Genomic DNA, 19,049 nt, shown 5'->3' with positions numbered 1-19,049 from the left:
AGGCAGAGATGATGATGTGGAGCGATGAGGCAGCTGGGGACTTTAGACCCAGAGAAGGAGAGGGGCTGTGTGCTGATGACTGGAGGGCAGGCTTGTAGGGTATATACCATTTGGTTGGTTGATGATGCATGGAGGGGATAGTAACCATGACAATGAAATTATATAAGATAGGATGAATATAAAGCTAATGTTCTCCCATGTAAACTATCTCATAATTCACAATAAAACATTTAAAAATAATGCAATTAAAAAAAAGAAGTAAGGTGGCATGAAAGGTGGAGGCAATCTCCCATTTCATAGGAACCAATTAAAGAATTGGGCTTTGAGTCTGAACATAGTGAGTGAAGGCAGTGAGGATAAAGTGGGGTGGCAAGGTGAGTGTTGGGAGTTGTTGGGGGTCATGTCAAGGCTGAGGCCCTGGAGGCAGCCCACACAGATTTAGAACCCAGGAGAATTGTGAGGAGGTTGGCTGTAGAGGATTGTGGAGTTGGCAGAGCATTTTTAATGGTCTCAGGCTGAAGAATTTAGGTGCAGATCAAGACTAATCCTGTTCTCAAGGGAGGTCTACTTGGCATCTGGATTACATATTCATATGATAATACTATTAATGTTGTTGCTGTTAAGTCCCATAGAAGTCCTTTTCAACTAATAGTCCAAGGAGCAGTGGGTGGGTTCGAACTGCAGTCCAGTGCTTATCCTACAGAGTCACATTAGGACTCCAATATTAATAACTAACCTTCATTGAGCAATGTGCTGGGGGTTTTGTATTTATTTTAGGCATTACTTCATTTGAGTCTATTCTCATGACAAATGTTGTCATTGTTGAGTGCCATTGAGTCATTGTTGTTAATTGCCGTACAGTTGGTTCCAACCCATAGTGACCCTGTATAGGGTTTCTGAGAAGCAGCTGGTGAACTTGAATCATTGACGTTGCAGTTCAGCACATTAACCCACAGTGCCACACCAGGACTCCAAATGTGAGAGGTATTATCATTGCCCCTACTTTACAAGATTCTTGTAAAGATTTCTAATGTACCCTAAGTTCATTTTTTCCTCCATTTAAAAAGAAACAATAACCATGGGATAGCATGTAGTTCCCTGAACTATAGAAAATTGAAAGTAGCAAAAGGAAGAAAACTGATAAGGAAACTGAGGCACAGGGAGTCTGGGAGTCTGACAGTGGCAGTATCTCAGCCACTATATGTTCTCAATCGCTCCCTTTCCTCCTTCCCCCTTCCTACTATCTTTTCCATCCTTCCTTCCCTTCATCCATCCTTCTGGTGTGATGCTGTAGGATCAGCACTGGACGGCGAAACACAAGGTCAGCAGTTCAGACTCACCAACTGATCCTTGGAAACCCTATACAGGGTCTCTATGAGTCCGAACTGACTCAATGGCACTTAACAACAGCAACAACACAATTTTTTCCATCCTTCTTTACTTTCATCCACCCATCCATCTACTTTTTTCCTTCCTTTCATCCATCCATCCATCCATCCATCCATCCATCCATCCATCCATCCTATTCTCCACTTGATAGTGATGGAAGTTGAATTTGAACCCAGATCCACACAGCTCCATTCATGAAAAAAAACAAAAAACTAAAAACATGAGGACATTACACCTATACACACACTTCCCCACCCACCCACCCCCACTTAGACTCTGTTGGAAATGCGCATAGTTTCTCTTATTCATCCTTTGATTTATCAGTCTTTCTAGCTATATCAATATCCAGTTGTAGGCAAGATTCGTATTTTGATGGTTGGATTAGATAAACTAAAATTTCTTTCTAATTCATAGTTTCTAAGAGCTCTATGCTACCTTAAAATATATTTTTAAAAATTTTTTGTGACAGGCAGCTGATCTTTCAAATTAAGTTGTGTTGGACTTAAAGCTCACCATGTCCAGAGCTCTTCCAGGAGATCATTTGCTTCAGTGTCATTCTGAACTCTGGGTACTTGATGAGGAGTAATAAAGACAATGATTCAGCTAGGTAATGAGCAAGGGGCAGTGATGGCTGAGAATTAGAATGTCACTTGAATTAGATTGTCACTTGTTTTTACCTCACTTGCAAGTCAAGAGTTGATGATGATTAAGCTAATGATGATGATGATGATGATGGTTCTTTCCTTTCATCCATTCTTCATAAGGCCTTTATATCAGCAGGGGCTGGAAGAATTCATCCAGTATACCTTTTTGTCTTCTTATAGCTCATGTCAGATTCACTTCAGATAGATTCTTATTCTATTCTCTCCTTTTGTAATTCATGCTCATTTTTCCTCCAGTTAAAAAAATAAAATAAAAAAATGAGAACATAGAACAGCATATTCTTCTCTGAACCACACAGCAAAGAAAGAAAAAAATATTATAACTTAATTAAAGTAATTAAATTATTTGGTCATGGGCAGATAGAGAATCATAATAGAGGGGAAACTGGGCTTAGGAGTGCAGAATCGGCAAACAGACTCCAACAAGACATCAATACCATATTCACACTGATCCTTCTTTTCAAATTCCAGGAAACATGGTGTGGGTGAAGTTGAGTCACCTAGAGGGTGTGCCAAAGCCTAGGTGTTACTTTGGACTTCTTTTTACAACAAGAATTTCATTTCCTCTTAGAGCTGAGCTGAGTGATCAATTCATTTGCAACCCTCTCAACATACCTCCCTTGAGAAAAGATAATACTATCATGTAGTGAGTATCAGGCACTGAGATTTATATACTTTATATCACTTCTTCATTGCAGAAATCTTATAAAGGGGGTATTAGTATCCTCATTTTACAGATAAAAAACTGAAGTCCAGAAAAATGGCATTCCATGGGTTAGCCAACTGGTAAATGATGGGGATTAAATTGAAACCCAGATTTACATGACTCCATGATCACTCACATTCATGAGAGAAAAAATCATGGTGGCATTATGTCTGCATACCCCTTAGATTGTGATTGAAATGAATGTGGGTTCTACTGTCCATCCCATTGGTCCTCAACTCTTCTAGTTTATAAACTCACAGCTTCATATTCTGAAAATCATCTTTCTCTGCCTCCACATAGGATCAAGGATCAAGGGATGGATTGGTTAATGTCACACACTCCAACTCTTCAGTCTTACCTCCAGCTCTAACCACAACATCAAATAGGACCACTTCTCCAGTTCTTCCTGCCATGGAATAAACATCATCTTTTGTACACTTGCCCACCTCTCAGGTTGCATGGTGGTCTCTGCCAGCCCACACTTCCCACCATTGAAGAAGGCTGATTGGACCTGTCTCAGCCTCTGTATAGGAAAGCACAGTCTGAATTGTTGTTGTTAAGTGCCACTGAGCCCATGCCCAGAAATGCCAGGACTCAGCCATTTCTTATTGTTGTTAAGTACCACGAGTTGGTCCCGACTCATAGCGATCCTGTATAGGGTTTCCGAGGAGCAGCTGGTGAGTTTGAGCCGCTGACCCTGAAGTACTAAACTCCCAGGGTAGCATGTGAGTAGTGACTCAGAGGAGCAGCTGTCAACAAATCTGAGTGCACAGACCCCACTGTGTCAGGCTGGAGAGAGGCCAGCTCCCATCTTTGGCAGATGTTTTATGCCCAATGGCAGCAAGACTGTGGCAGGTTATAGAAGAAACCTGAGGACACAGCACAGTAGAATCATCTCTTTGGTTTTTAAAATTAAATGAGTAGCTTTCACGTACATCCATTCAAAATCCTTCAAGAAGGGTTCATATCAACCCTGACCCTACTCTCATCTACCACCGATCTGTTTTAAGCTGAATGAAAGTCAGTCATATGTGGATTCCAGAGGATAGATAAAATTACCTCAGATGAGTCTAGCTTTACCCTCAGGTAGTTAGTTATATGTCCACCTGGGTCCCCCTTACCCATTTTCCAAATGAGGACAAGTGGACATGGATTTATTATTATTATATCATTGAATCTCAAAGAGCATCCTAAGAGCAGAACATGCTCCTTGACTGGAAGATAAGGACATGGAGGAAACATGGTATCTTTAAATAACAAGGACAGAGAGTGTCTCAGACCAGAATTGGGAAAATGGGCAGAGTGAGAAGATATAGATTGGATGTAGTTTGATCAGGGAGTGAGAGTTTGACTGGAGGTACTCCTGTCCAGGAGTCCGTAGGTGGTACAAATGGTTAGTGCTTGGCTGCTGACCAGTCTGGAGGTTCAAGTCCACCCAGGGATGCCTCAGAAGAAAGGCCTGAAAATCTTCTTCTGGGAAATTAGCCACTGAAAACTCTATGGAGCACAATTGTATTCTGACACACATGGAATCGCCATGGGTCGGAATTGTCTTGACAGCAATTGGTTGGTTAATTCAGTCCCAACGTGGACCTAGTGTACTTTCAGGGTCTCAGATTTCTAGCATGTCTTACTTTATAGTTAGTCTCAAGGTTTCTCTACTAATTAGGGAATTAATAACTAAGGAATAAAGTGATGGTACCTTAGGTAGTATCTTGAAACTCAAACAAATACACCATGTTGAAAGAGTCCTCCAGAAGGGTAACTTCTCTGTTTAGACTGTCTTTATAAAGATCATTTGGTCAGCTGTGGACATCTTGTCACCTGTGAGAGACCAGATCCTCCCCTACAGACCAGGAACAAGGCACTGGGCTTTGGGGTGTGAGTGTGTGAAAGAGTGTACATAGAAACTGGCACAGCCACACCTCACATACCATAGCAAGGTGGAGCCATTCCCTGTCCTTGCTGTAACCTGCTCATCATTCTCAGATATATGGCGTGTTGATGGTGCTGGGTCCCTAAGGACATGGCCCAGTAATGCTCAGTAGGCCTAAAGGACATCTTTCCAACAACTGCTCCCTTTATCTGACCCTCACATCTAGAAATTCTGGACTCCAGGCCACAACCATAAATAAGACTTATTTCCTCAGGGGAAGCTGGGATCCTGCCTAGCCATGTCTGATCCTCAAGCCTGTATCTACAAGCCCACACCTCCTACCCATACTACCTATTTTTGGCATTTTATCAAGTTGTATACAACTTAAGGAACTTGTGGGGGGAGGGGCAGGGAGGTCAGGGGCATTCTTGTCAATATTACTAAACTACTACTTTCCAAAGACTGAATTAAAAACACAACACTAAGTATGGTTCTGAATATTTATTTTCTGATTCTTCAGAAAACACATCAGGATCTTGGCAGGCTGTAAGTCTGAGTCTTTGATAATGGCTAGTGATCCTTAGGGTTCTGTGTAGAACTATAAAAACACTGGTTGAGGAGACACAGTCAGCACAGTGAGTGCCATTAGGAGTCAAGGTTCAAGCCCCAGCTCTGATACTGAATGACAGAGTCACCAGACATGAGTCACTTCCCTTCTCCAACAGGGTTGGATAGGCATGTCTCTAAGGTTCTCTCTGCTCTGAGAGTTGATGAATAACCAGCAGAAAATGTATGGTGTTTATTTTCTACTATAGGGGCTGGGGAAATTAAAAAACCTCCTGTAATAAAGTAAGGAAGGCCTGAGGCAGTGTTTTAGGATTGGGACTCCCATCTCACGGTTGGCCCAGCCTAGGGGTCAGTTATGTGCAGACTGAGCCGGAAGACTGGGAGTCAGGGACCACAGTACCTTTTATTTTGGAATTCATCCAGCCCATGGTCAAGGACTCTCTGAGTGGAGGTGGTGGTGTGTGCATGGAGACACTTTCCCGCCTTCTCAGACCAACAAGCACTGCTCTGCTATCAGCTGAGGGGTTTTGTTAAGAACGCGGGTTGTCCTTGGTACTAGAGATAGTGAGACAGCAGTGATAACAAGCCAACCTGGCTTGTCCCAGACTCCTGTCCAGAATCCCTGCCATGGAAGCGCATGGCAGGTATTCGGGGAGTCCCTCATTTCCTGCAGCTCTCCATTTGCCTAACTGCTTGTCTCACATCACTGACACATCAATTGCCTCATTTGATTGTTCTCCTCAGATTTAGCGGCCCCTCCTCACTCACTTCAGGCTAGAATGAAGTTGACCCAAAGTAAGAAAATCTCCTGTAAGAGCAGAATTCTGAGCAAGAACTCTGTTACATAAATAGCATCAGGGAAATATATAGGCATAAGATCCACACACGCACATGCGCACACACGCGCATTCGCAAACTCACGCACCTCTTGTGGAACGCATTGTTAGGATGCGTCCATGAGGGTACTCGAGTATTGGGACAACTTCTCTGAATTTAAACACATGCTTGACTCAAATCTCTGTCCTTCACCTCACAGAGATAAAAAAAAACATCTGAGAGAAGTCCATTCTTGCCCAACCTCTGAGCTGGGACATGCTCCTGAGCGGAGCTCGAAGTCTCTTGTGCAGCAGTGGGTACGCTTGGTACTTCTGATGACCAGGGTCTACTCCTTCAACAACCCCAGCTTCTTCAGAGCCTCCCTTCTGTGCTCATCTGGGACGCCCTTTGGGGAGATCTTGACACTGACACAGGGGGGTCGAGGCAGTTTGTCACGGCTCTGTCCTGAGAAGGAAAAACGCTTGGAGTTCTGTTCTTGCTCCTGATCAGCCAGCTTACCCACTTGGATACCTGCAAAATCCTTCCCTGTGCCCAAGGAGGCAGGGCGGGGCCGGGAATTACGCAAGATGCTGGGTGAGATCTTGTCCAAGAAGGAGCCCTTTTCCAGAGATGAGCTGGTTTTGGGACTGAGGTCTTTCTCGGCTGAGAGGTAGCTGCTCAGCCCTACGCCTGAACGCTCCAGAGTTTTGGACTTGAAGCTCATCTGTCTCAGGCCAGGAATGTGGCTGTCCTGGAGGGTCAGCCCTGTGTCAGGCTTCGGCAGACTCAGGGGACTATTCGCCCTTGTGGCTGCAGGGATGGGAATTGGCATGGATTTGGCAGCTGCAGTCTTTCCTGGAGATGGTTCCTGGGTAGGAATTGAAACTTTCCCTGGAGAAGACCCCTGAGCTACAGCTAAAGTTGGAGCCTTCATGGGAAAAGGTCCTTGAGCTGGAGCCAGAGCTTTCATTGGAGAAGGCCCTCGAACTAGAGGGGGAGTCAGAGCTGGAGCCTTTCCTGAAGCAGGGACAGCTGTGGAGATCTGGGTGGGCGCTGGAGCTGGCGCCAGGGCAGTGGCACGGGCAGGAGACTCCTTGAGTCTGAGCGAGCTGGTGGGCTTACTTAAGTGGAGGCTGGTCTCATCTTGGTCCTGGGGTAGCCCCAGCTTCTCCAGGGCTTGTCTGCGTGCTTTCCTCTGCTCCTGCACTGAAGCAGGGAGCAGACCAGAATCTCCAGGGGCCACCTCAGAGTGACGGGACAGCCAGTTTTGTGGATCACTGTGGAAGCTGCTTCGGCTGCTCTTCAGCACAATATTAGGTGGCAGCTTCCGGGGCTTAGGGGCTGTGAGGGGTACCAGAGGGGCATTTGGCTCTCCCGCAGATGCGAGAGGAGCTTCTTCAGCTCTAGCATTCTGAGATGGCAAGGCAGAGCAAGGCTGGGGTTGTCCTGGGCCACCTGCTGAGCCGTTCTTATTGGCTTTTTGGGACATGGTCTCTGAAGAAGGCTCGACTCTCTTCTGGGGACTGGAGGACGTGTGGAACTTGGGTGTGCTGCTCAACTGCCCTGGCCCCTCAGGAAGGCTGTCTTCTCCACACCCCTTGAACTGAGTATCCCGGAAGGCCTCTGGTGGGGGGATGAGCACCACGTCCAAATTGAGTGTAGCCTCCCGGGCACTGGTGGGTACCTGGATGGGCTCACCCTTGCTCTCAGGTTCTGGTATGAGCCCCTCAGACTCTCCAGGGATGTGGCTTTTGGCCTGGGCAGTGCTTTTCGTGGACGCCTGCTTTCTGCTAATGTGGATATTTCTGGGGAGGCTGTGTGAGCCAGACTTAAAGTTCAGACCTTGAGGCTCAGAGGCTTGGGATGAGCTGGGCTGAGTCTCTCTCCTTGGTTCCGGTGCTTGCTGAATGATGGTTTTCTCTGGATATGCTGTGAGAGTCAGAAAGGACAAAAAGAATAGCAGAGAGAGGTGAGAGCCTTGCTGAACAGTGAAAAGCAAATACTTCCTGAACTCTGATCTCCAACTAGCAATGGATGGCTGTTTGGTTTTTTTTATTCCTTTGCTCTTAAAGGGGTAGCACTCTTTTTTGGATACTGTTTGGTCTCATAGATTAATAATAATAGATTACCCTAAAAAAAATGATTCATTTTTTTATGGTGGCTGTGGAGAGGGTAGCTCCAAATTGCTCTATGCCCTTGACATGGGTTCTTCCCAAGTCCCTACAGGTACACCAGATGGGACCAGATGGGACAGATGGGACAGTTGCTTTTAGCTATCACAAAGCTACCATATAACTGAGTCCAATGGGGACATATGAGCAGATAATTTGCTCTTGATTTGATTAGATTTTTGCTGTCTTTCACCTTCTATAAACACCTGGATGATTCTATACTATTCACAGCTGTTCCTGCTCCAGAGAGTGGTATGGGCTCTTTTCTTCCAGAGAGCTACGAGATGTCTCAGGTCCTATGGGCCTAAGAATCAGTCTCAAAGAGCAGTTAAGTCACATGTCCCATTGATTGCTTTTTCTGGATCTGTTACATTGTCAATAAATACCTGACAAATGAATGAATAAATTATTGCAGGCTGCTATCAGTGGGACAGCCCTGAGTGGGGTTCACACTGTAGTTCAGGGAGCCCTTCCTTCTTCCTCCTTCTTATCTCCTGCAGCCTCCTTTTCTGGGTCTCCCAGATTAGCTGCCCAGACTGACTCAATCTCTCCAGCAAACCACCCAACACTCCTTGCTTCCCCACCCCTATCTCTTTAGAATTTCTCATGAGAGGATGGGAGCTAGTCAAACTCCTTATCCACCCAGATGTCTGATCCTTCATAGAAAGACTTAGGAAGCCGGGGCAAGACTTTATTCTAGCCAAGAGTCGTGGGGAGTGTAGCTATTTCTGCCTATGACCCTTGGAGTGGAGGGCAGATGAGTTAGAAAGTAGCCAGAAGGGTGCACAGATGGCTTGAATTTGGCTGCAGGTGCTAGCCCAGTCAGTGTCTCTTACCCTGAGGCGGAGGCTGGGTTGGAGGTAGTACACGGGAAGCCTGGGGAGTAGTGACTGGTTCCGACTCCTCAGTGGACAGTCCGCTGTCAGCCTCAGTGTCTAAAGAGCCGATGGTCTCTTCCAGAAACAGCAGGCACTCCTTCTCTTCAGCGGACAGGAAGTCGTAACTGCTGTCACTCTGAAAACAAGAGGGAGCTGTGAGAGGGAGCCTAAGGCTCCGCAGAAACTGGTGGGGCCTAAGAACCACCCTGTGGTGGGGAAGGAATGCTGAAGAGCTGGAAACCTCTCCACAGTGCTGCTCTGAGAATCTGCAGGGGTTGCTTCCAGAAACTGCTGTCACCTGAGAAGGGTGGTAGAGGCTTTGTCCTACTAGCACCCAGCTCTGGTAGCAAGAAGGCAAATGACCTTGCTTTTGTTCAGTCCTGAATGGAAAGGTTAGGGGCACAGATCGGAAGCAGTTCCACATTCTAGTCCCGATTTCTCCATATGACCATTGTCAAATATTTCACTTCATTTGTCTCCATTCTAGCTCCAGAATATATAGGCACTACACAAGGGGCTGGCTTGAGTTGGAGTTAGCATGATGGCAGTGGGTTTACAATGCTTTGAGATTAAATTTGAATGCTGTTGCTTTTAATTTTTTCCAAGTATGCTAGCATACTTGATATGGTCTGTCAAGGACAGCATGAGGGCAAACAGGAAATTTGGTCAAGGACTGGCTGTTAGGCCAAAGGGCACAGTGGCATGATTAGCCACCAATACATTTCCTAAATAATTTATACTTGACTTTGAAACACATTCCATATAGGAATTTTTTTTTTTTTTTTGCCCTTGCATATTTGCTTTCTTGATGGCATTTGAGTCTGGCTAACATTCAAATGAGTATGAATTTCTTAAGCAAATATTAACTTAAAGGGGTAGGTGGAGAAACCAGATGGGTACAGGGGGAGGGGAAAGCAACTGAGTTAAATGACCAAGTAGATCATTGTCATTATGAGAAAGCACTTAGAGATATTTGATGGAAAAAGAGATGGCCATCTAAGATGGATACTGCTCCTACTCCACCATTCCAGGAAGAACTTTGGAACAACGGCACCCCAAAGGCTGAAGGGAAACTCATAAAGGAAAATTGGAATATAAGAAATTTGGCCTGCATTCCTGTGTCCCTGCCATTTTCACCCATGTACTTAATAGGAGCTCTGGTAGCATAGTGGTTACGAATCGGGCTGCGGACCTTAAGGTCAGCAGTTCGAAACTACCAGCTGCTCGCGGAAGAAAGATGAGGCTTTCTGCTCCCTTAAAGATTTACAGCCTTGGAAACCCTGTACAGGGTCACTATGAGTCTGTTCCGACTCCATGGCACATAACCACCACCAGTAATATTTGAGACACCTCAGCATGGCATATTCTCTAAATTCACTTAGATGGACTGAAAGGACTACGAGACAGCCCTAAAAATATCCTGGAAGTTAGGAGAGACGGATGTAATAATAACCCCTTCTGGCCCCTTCAAGAGATAGCTGAGACCTACGCCTCAAGTACAGATCTAAGAAGCCCCACAGCAATTAGAGGAGTTCCCTGAAAAAAGATCAGTTTTGAACTGCCTTCTTCTATCAGAAAACCTTTCATCTCTGCCACATTTTGTGTCATTGGTGACTATTTGGGTTGACTTCAGCCTAATAAACTCAAGACAAACAAACTCACTGCCACTCAGTTGATTCCAACTCATAGCAACACTGTATAGGTTATAAATCTTTACAGGAACAGAAAGCCTCATCTTTCTCCCAGAGTATTAAACTGTCAACCTTGCAACGAACAGTCCAGGGCCTATCCTACAGCACTGCCAGGAGCTCTGCTTCAGCCTAATTGTAGTTGTTGCTAAGTACTATCCAGTTGGTTCTGACTCTGTATAGTACAAGGGGTAATTGGTGGTTTTGAACTGCCAACCTTGAAGTTAGCAGGCTAGCACTTATCCTACAGTACCACACTGGGACTCAGCCTATGAGAAAGAGCCAATGTCTTTGTGACCCCATCATTAGGATTAAAAAGAAATGATATGCAGATTGTCTGTTCTTTGGATTATCCATGTGTGTGTATTGCTTTGCCCACTCCATTTTTACAGATTACATTGACTGTATTAAGCATCTTTGACATTCAGTAGAGACCTTTATAATCCTTAAATCTTCAAATCGCTGTATATAATATTAAAATAATAATATGTAAATTCTCAAGGGTTGTTTTGTATGAACAACAAAGAAAAGTCTCAAAGTGGATTTGGGAAGATTTGCTCTTTTATAGTCTTATAATATCTGAGGTTCAAATTCACTCGCAGGAACACTATATTAGCTATCACTCAGAAATAGTTAAACACAGGGATCTTGGAAGACTCTTCATTTGTGCTCATAGGTAGACTATTTCTTTTATACATAAACGTATATGGCAAGAACCTTACGTACTCCTCCCAAAGCTCTATGAATGAGAAATCAATATTATCCCCCATTTTAACAGTAAGGAGATTGAATTGAAGTTTGTTGTTGCTGTTAAGTACTATCAAGTCGGTTCTGACTCATAGCGATCCTGTATAGGGTTTCCAAGACTGTAATCTTTGCAGAGGGAGCAGAAAGTTTCATCTTTCTCTCATGAATCTTGTGGCTAGAAGTCCAGTGCTTATCTTACAGAGCCACCTCGCTCCCAAACTGAAGCTTACAGACAGTGAAGTTATTTGCCTCAGGTCATATCACTTATAAGTGGAGAACCCAGATCTGTTTGACTCACAAACTCTTAATTACACTGCTGTTTTGATCTTTGTAAAACACTGGAGTAATGCTGCTCCTTGTAAAAAAACCAGGAGTCACGTGCTACAAAACCTCCGTCCAGTTTCCACTATAACGTCAAATCACTGCCCTGCCCTCTCATCTCAACTCAACCACCGAACCTAATGAAAATGGGGGAGTCTCATCTGTGCCATCGTACTCTGACGTGGTGCCACCCACCCATTTCTCTATAGAACAAGGGGTGATTCAGAAGAAAGCCCCAGTTAATTCTGTGATTCACTCTCAGAGCCGGAAGATGAAAGAGAAGGTGCAGTGAGGGAGGATGGGTGTGCAGAGAGCAGGCGAGGTTGCAGGCCAGAGTACGTACAGATCCCGAGTGGGCGGAGGTGGTGTTCATGGTACTGTCACAGTTGCCGAGTCTTCGGGTCACGGGTTCCGAGCCCCGCCCCGCTGACCGCAGCTCCCTCTCGGGCATCGCCTGAAGCAAGGTGCAGGAGCGGTGCAAGGGGCTCCCAGAGGGGAAGCGAAGAGAAGCGAAGAATGTCCCAGGCTGGGTCTGAAAAGAGAAGAATCAAAGCCACGAGTGAGCGGAGGCTCTCCCAAAGCTCTGCTCAGGCCCCGGAGCAGCGTGGCGGCAGGGACACCAAGCAAGCAGAGAGCTCCTAGACTTCATGGAAGGACACATAAGCTGGCCCCAATACACGTGGAAGCAAGGGCTCAAGTGTGGAGAGGGAGACTAGTCAGAAAGGAGATTCCATCACTTCTCTTAAGTCTCTTTTTTCTCTGAACCAGTAACCTTAAACCTGCATTATCATCACTATATAGACAATCTAGTTAATAGCTTGGATTCGTGAGGTGGTTGGATTTGAGTTCAAATCTCAACTCAGTCATACACAATTATGCAACTTGAGTCAAATTACTCTTTGAGTCTGTCTTTCCTCCCTCACTGAATAGGTATTGAAAGGTCTGAATGAGAGAACACTTAGTAGAGTTTGTTGTTAAGTACCATCAAGTCCCACTCACAGGGACACTGGATATTGGGTTTCCAAGGAGTCTCTTGAAACCACCAACCTTGAAGTCCAGTACTTATCCTACAGCACCACACCAGGACTCCAGTAAAGTTTAGTTGATAGCAAATATTCAAATACTTAGTGAATAAATGAACAAATACTACTGTCCTGGAGTCCTGCTGTGGCGCTGTGGGTTAATGCGCTGGACTGCAAAGTCGGTTTCAACCTCAAGGTTGGCGGTTCAAGCTCATCAGCCACTCCTTGGAAGCCCTATATAGGTCACTACAGGTCAGAACTGACTCTACAGCACTTAACAGCAACAACTACTGTTCTTATAAAATAAAAAGTTAAGATTCACCTAGGATCAAACTAAATCGAAGTAAAGGAAACAATAGTATAGAAAAGGAAGTTTCTGGTTAAATTGGATAGTATGAACTTGAGGAAGGAATAGGGCCCTTAACAATGTCTACCTTATATGGTTGTCATGCAATACTCCACAACCACGTCATGCATGTCCTAGTTATTGTTAGCTGCTATCAGAATCAGTAAGGAGTCCTGGTGGAACAGCTGATTAATTCAGCCTTGGGCTGCTAACTGAAAGGTCAGTGGATCAAACCCACTAACCACTCTGTGGGAAAAAGATGAGGTGGTCTGCTCCCATAAAGGTCTAAGAAACTGTGTAGAGCAGTTGTCTCCTGTCCTATGGGGTAGCTACACCTTGGAATCCACTTGATGGCAGTATGTTTGTTTTTTATCAGAGTCAACATCAACATCATCACAACAAATCATGACCATAACCAGCTTTACCTCCTAGCCTGGGAGATATAATCATGGCACCAGGAATAGCCAACACAAACTCTATCTCCTTCCTGTGTAGTATCCCCCCATGTTACCGCATTTACTAACAATGAGGTCCCCCAGCCTGTGTCAACCAAACAAGTGAAACATGCAACTCCAAGTCCAAGGGACAAAACGTTTCAAGTTGATTGTGGCAATAGAAGTAGCTTAACAAATTTCAAGGATTTTCATATGTCTGCTTGTGGGAAATATTCCATCAGACTTGGACAGGCCAGAGATGATTGTCCTATGTTTAAATGAAATTCTAAAACAGTTGAGATCAAGAGACATTTCCCAAGTTGAGCAGAAAGCTGAGGCAGTGCTAGTATTAGAACACAGTTTGGCCGAGTTTGAATCCACATTTCCCCACAACATCATGTTACATTTTCTACCATCGCTTCTACCTGCCCTACCACTCCCCTCTCAGTACTAGGTAAAATGTGTTCTATTTGAGATCTGGGGACTTGGGGTATAAACACATGGTCAGGTATCTCTTTGGCTTCTGTCACAATTGTTTCTAGTGCCAAAGTCAGGTTTGGGCTGGGTTGGATGAGTCAACCTACCAAACATACAGAGCTAGCAAGCGCAAGGCCAATGGAGCTCCTCTTGTACTTCAGAGGAGTTACTTAAGTGAGCCTGGTATGGAGGGACAGGGCACGGGAGAAGGAAAAGGGAAGAACCCTAGTAAACCAGACACACTTACTTCATGAAGGTCCAGAACCTATTAGAAGATAGGAGAGGACCAGAGGAGGCAGAGATACTAAAGAACTCTAATGATAAATCAACATCCCATAAGATAGAGGGTTCCCTCCTGAAGCCATCTACTCAGTACCCAGAAATCCAAACATTGCAAGGAATATGAGAGATAAGTCATCCCAGCTTCCTATTTCATTGATGATGAGACTCTTCAGGCTCAGAGAATATGAACCCATTCCTACCATGATATAAGGTTGAGGCATAGAGAAGACATTGAAACGATGCTGAATAAAGAGTCTTGTCATCCATTCTTGTGCCTATTGGAAGGCTTCTTCTTGGCTTCTAAGCTACTACTGCAAACTTTTTCTTAAGTATTTTATTTCCTAGTTAATATGTGACTCAATGAATTTGGACAATGTTTTCAGTTAGACTAACGCTTATGTACATCTGAGAGAAACTAAAGGTATAAAACTGTATTAAGACAAAGGCCTTGTTTTCAAGAAGCCAGTGTAAATACAGTGGTCTAGTTTTCAGCCCTTGTTTGTTTGTTTATCTGTAAAATCAGGAGAGTATGTATTGAAAGTGACTCACCATAATTAATATAATATTCTCTATGAATGGGTGAATCGACGCTGCCTCTTCCTTTCATAGAAAATCACATAGCGTTTTGCTAGTCTATTCTTCCTTCTTCCCAGGGAAACCTGTCCCACTCTTGCTTCAGGGACCCCTCTAAGAGAGCAGGGACCAAAATGACTAGAAGAGATTTTTTTTTAAAACCTATAGGAATAGCTCCTACTTCATAAGAGCATGGCATGCTATCGCTTATAGGTATGCTAATTCAGATTAACTTGTAATATCGGCAAGATGTGACATTTTCTTCATTTTACAGATGAGAAAGCTGGGACTCTTTTCATCACCTCCTCTTCCTAAAGGAATTAGGGAATGACTTTTAACAGTGTGTAACCTGTGGAACCCAGGATTGCAGAAGTCTTCTTAGGGACTGTCCAGATACAAGAGTGGCATTTACCCAAAGAAGTGTCATTGGCTCCCCTGATGAGATACTAGATGCCCTAAAGTCATCCTCTCCTTTTACCTCATAGTTTCAATCCAGTAAATTATCTTGTTTAGCACATGCTGCTCCTAGACTAGTTGATTGTCCCAACAATAGACAGATATTTCCAAAGAGTAGATAAATGACACCCAAATTCCACTGAAGATCATAATCACCACAGAGATGAATCTGGACCTGAAACCAAAGCTGAATGGAATTCATCCCCATACTGAATTTTTTGACCAAAAGAGTTTGAACTATTAAAGAAAAAAGTAAAAAAAAAAAATCTCTTCTTCCCATCCTTCCACCCAGCTTGGCAAGATATGGATGCTGCATTTCTTCCCACCAGCTTTACAACTTTGAAACTTACTTATTATTTCAGGACAACTATCGAAACCTGAGGTGTTTCTACCTGATAAGAAGTCTGAGAATTAAGCAAAACACTCAAGGTGAGAGCTTTGCTATCTTTTAATCCTTGACCTCTTTTGAAGGCTTGAAGGGAGGAGGGAATGGGCTAAGAAATATGCACAGCTAATAGTTAGGGCCACCAATCCAAAAACATATTAAATATTAACTACTCCACTGAACCCTGCCAAGCCTTAGAGGCGGGGAAAGAAATACTCGGCATGTGGAGTTCTGGCATTTGGAAGGGCGGGGTGGGAAGTGGGCTTTAGTCAGATTCCAATTCGGAATCTCAGTTTCTTCTAAACAGTCCCAGATACCCCTTTTATCACTCCTCCTCTGAGCCCACACCTAAGTCCCCCAAGAATTTAGTCTTTCTCAGTATCAAAGACATTTCTCTGACTAGGTATCTGATTTTTACTTACTACCTGAAAATGCACTTTGGGCTGGAAGACATCCTAAGTCAAACACTAGGACCCTCTTTGTGTGCATATGGCAAGTTTCTGTGTGTGTTTAGGCAATGTTATAATCTCTAGTTTCACCACTGGGTTTGAGGGAAGGGATAGGTAGAAAGTCCCTCTGCAGAGCTTTGCTAGGCACTGCACATTAGATTGATGGCTGACAAGATCACCATCTACAGAGAGTGTGAGTGTGAGGGCTGGTTCTGTGGCAGGGCCTGAAGCTCCAATTGTCAGGGTGGTAACTTCATCTATTCACTCCGGGATGATGTGTGTCAGACCCTGGGAGCCTGGCACTGGGTTCTCCCTCTTCCCTCGGCCCTGTGGCAGGAGGAAAAGAAGTAGGGACCAGAGTGTTTACCCCAAGGTGGATAACGGAGAGCTGAGTTTCTACTCTGACTCAATTTTCATAGTCAGCTTCCTTGTGCAGGTAAAACTGCCACACCTACTACCAATTGGGATAGCTGAAGGGAAACCAAGCAAAATCCTTGTTCTCTTCTCTGCAGACTCTACCACCCACCTTGACCTGAGACCTACTTAAAACTCCAGCCAGGCTCAACATGCTGCCATGAAATATTAATGTGGGTGAGGATCCAGCCAGACAGGTAACTTTATGTTTGCCATTGTTTGTATTTATTAACAAAATTGGAAAACTGAATTGAGCCTAAATAAACTTGACTTTGCAATTAGATTATCCATGGGTTTTCCAGTAAGATCTGGTGGTCTGAGTTGGAGTTCTCCTAATGTGACTAAAATTTAACATACCTTACAAACAACCTACCACAGTTCTCACCTCTCACACCTGCCCACAGAGAGCTCTGTTATCACACTACCATGATAGGACACACACACACACTGCACCCTTTATTTAAATAAAGATAGGCATCTAGTTGATAAAGCCATGGAAGAATTTCCTGTTATAAACGTAATGGAGGACCAAGGAAAGAGCATTCGGCTTACTTGGGCCTCTCCCACTTTGACTCCCTCCATCCCTACTTTGTGGGAGTCCTGGTAGTGCAGTGTGTTAGGCTGCTGACCACAAAGCCGACCAGCTGCTCCCTGGGAGAAAGATGAGACTTTGTGCTCCCATAGAGAGTTACAGCCTCAGAAACCCTGTAACAGGGTTGTTATGAGTCGGAATTGACTTGATGGTACCCCACCACCACCACTCCAATTATTCTCTTCCAAAATCACTGCCCTATCTCAATCGCTCAGAGATGGACATTTCCAAAACAAATTGATATTCTTTCCATATTGTCTGAGTATTCAAGATAAATAGGCAACTGAAAAAGATGTGTCTTGGCTCTAGTCTCCATAAAAATACTGCAATCTCACAAAGCTACCAACCTGCCCCAATCCTGCCCTAAATTCAGAGTTGAGGAACAGAAAGGAGCCCCCTGGTTAGCGTGTATAGTAGAGGGACCTCGTAACCCCGGAGCTCTGACTTTCCACGGAGGCCACATCTTGCTGCAGAATAAGCAATAGTTAGTGATTGACTCACCTGAAGTAGGTGGGGGACTGAAGAGAAGAAAGAAATAGCCCTTTTATTTCAAAGGACAGAGACAGAGACTGCTTCCCCTGCCTCCTACTGTCTTCTTTTGACCTCCTCCTGACTTACCTAGACAGGTAAATGCTTCATGTGGACTGCCTCACTCCACCCTGTCACTGTCTCTCAGCCAATCCCAGCCTCCCCTCCCTGCTCTCATTCCAGCTGTTTCTCCAGGGAGGTGTGGGAGGGGACTGGGCAGTATTGCTCTCACTTAGCCAATCATCTCTTGCCCTCCTCCTCTTTAGAGCCAATAGAGAGCTGTTAAAAAGGAGGGCTGGAGCACTGAGGAACAGGTTTGGACTGAGACTGGAAGACTGGAGGGCTGGCAGGAAGAGGATAGGCAAAGGTATATTTTTATTGTTATTATTTAAAGGAGGACACCTGGTGTGGCGCTGTAGGCTCGGCAGTTCAACCCCACCAGCTGCTCTTTGTAAACCTTGTACAGCGTCGTTAAGAGTCAGAACCGACTCAATAGCACTTAACAACAACATTTAAAGGGGCACAGCCCATTGGGCAGCAAGCTTTCTTGTGAGCCTATTTGGCACTTTTCCTCCCATTTAGAACTGTTGTTTTTCTCCACCCCCCCACCCCCACCCCACCCCAGGAACTGAGTATTCTCCTGAATTCCCCAAGTTAAAATCCTTTGTGGTCAGTTTTTGCCTTTCTAGCTAGTCAGAATCACTTTCATCATAAGTCTTTTCCTATAGCTCAAATCCTGGCAATCCCATTCAGGATCACTGCGGAGGGTGTCTTACAACTAGAAAAACACTCTTACCTTACTGCTTGCCAATGAAACCATTTCTCCTCCAAGGGTTCCTCCCCTGATGATAAAGTGACTGGCAGGTATAAGGGAGAGATAATGCACCTTGTCATTTGAGTCTCTGGTCTCTTTTAGCTATTCATGGAAGGTGGCAATGAATATTAAGAAATAAAAACAAAATTAGCAACCAACCAGTTTAGCAGCTCTTGTTTCCTTCCGTGGACAGATTTTTAGCACCAGTAGTTAAAACAACCATGACTTGTCTGTCAATTAATCGTACTGTGATGACTTGTGTGTTGCTATGCCACCGGTATTTTAAATACCAGAAGGGTCACTAATGGTCGACAAGTTTAAGCAGAGCTTCCAGACTTAAACAGATTAGAAGAAGGAAAGGTAGACCACTTCAAAATGGATTGTTGTTTTTGTTGTTAAGTGCCATCAAGTAGTTCCAACTTGTAGCAAACCTGAATAGGGTTTCTGAGGAGGGGA

General features: G+C 44.5%; 1 protein-coding gene across 1 annotated transcript; it reads right to left on the bottom strand.

The window, feature by feature from the left end:
• Positions 1-6,362: 6,362 nt before the first annotated feature.
• On the bottom strand, positions 6,363-12,272 carry LOC102830514 (chromosome unknown open reading frame, human C1orf116). The gene is made up of 4 exons (XM_006834056.1): positions 12,165-12,272; positions 9,024-9,201; positions 6,945-7,945; positions 6,363-6,884 (listed from the first exon to the last, which is right to left on the bottom strand). The coding sequence occupies exons 1-4, from the start codon at positions 12,270-12,272 to the stop codon at positions 6,363-6,365; spliced, it is 1,809 nt and encodes a 602-aa protein (XP_006834119.1).
• Positions 12,273-19,049: the final 6,777 nt, after the last annotated feature.

Source organism: Chrysochloris asiatica, unplaced genomic scaffold (assembly GCF_000296735.1).
Source record: "Chrysochloris asiatica unplaced genomic scaffold, ChrAsi1.0 scaffold00009, whole genome shotgun sequence".
Taxonomy (NCBI): domain Eukaryota; kingdom Metazoa; phylum Chordata; class Mammalia; order Afrosoricida; family Chrysochloridae; genus Chrysochloris; species Chrysochloris asiatica.
Note: the sequence above shows the minus strand (reverse complement) of the source record. Positions and strands in the feature narration are given on the sequence as shown.

Bases quoted from the DNA above. Each gene is read 5' to 3' on its own strand.
- LOC102830514 (XM_006834056.1), bottom strand. From the start codon at position 12,272: ATGCCCGAGAGGGAGCTGCGGTCAGCGGGGCGGGGCTCGGAACCCGTG. The intron at 9,202-12,164 runs GTACGTACTCTG...TCTTGTTTTCAG, and splicing joins CCTCCGCCCACTCGGGATCT to AGTGACAGCAGTTACGACTT. The intron at 7,946-9,023 runs GTAAGAGACACT...TGACTCTCACAG, and splicing joins AACCCAGCCTCCGCCTCAGG to CATATCCAGAGAAAACCATC.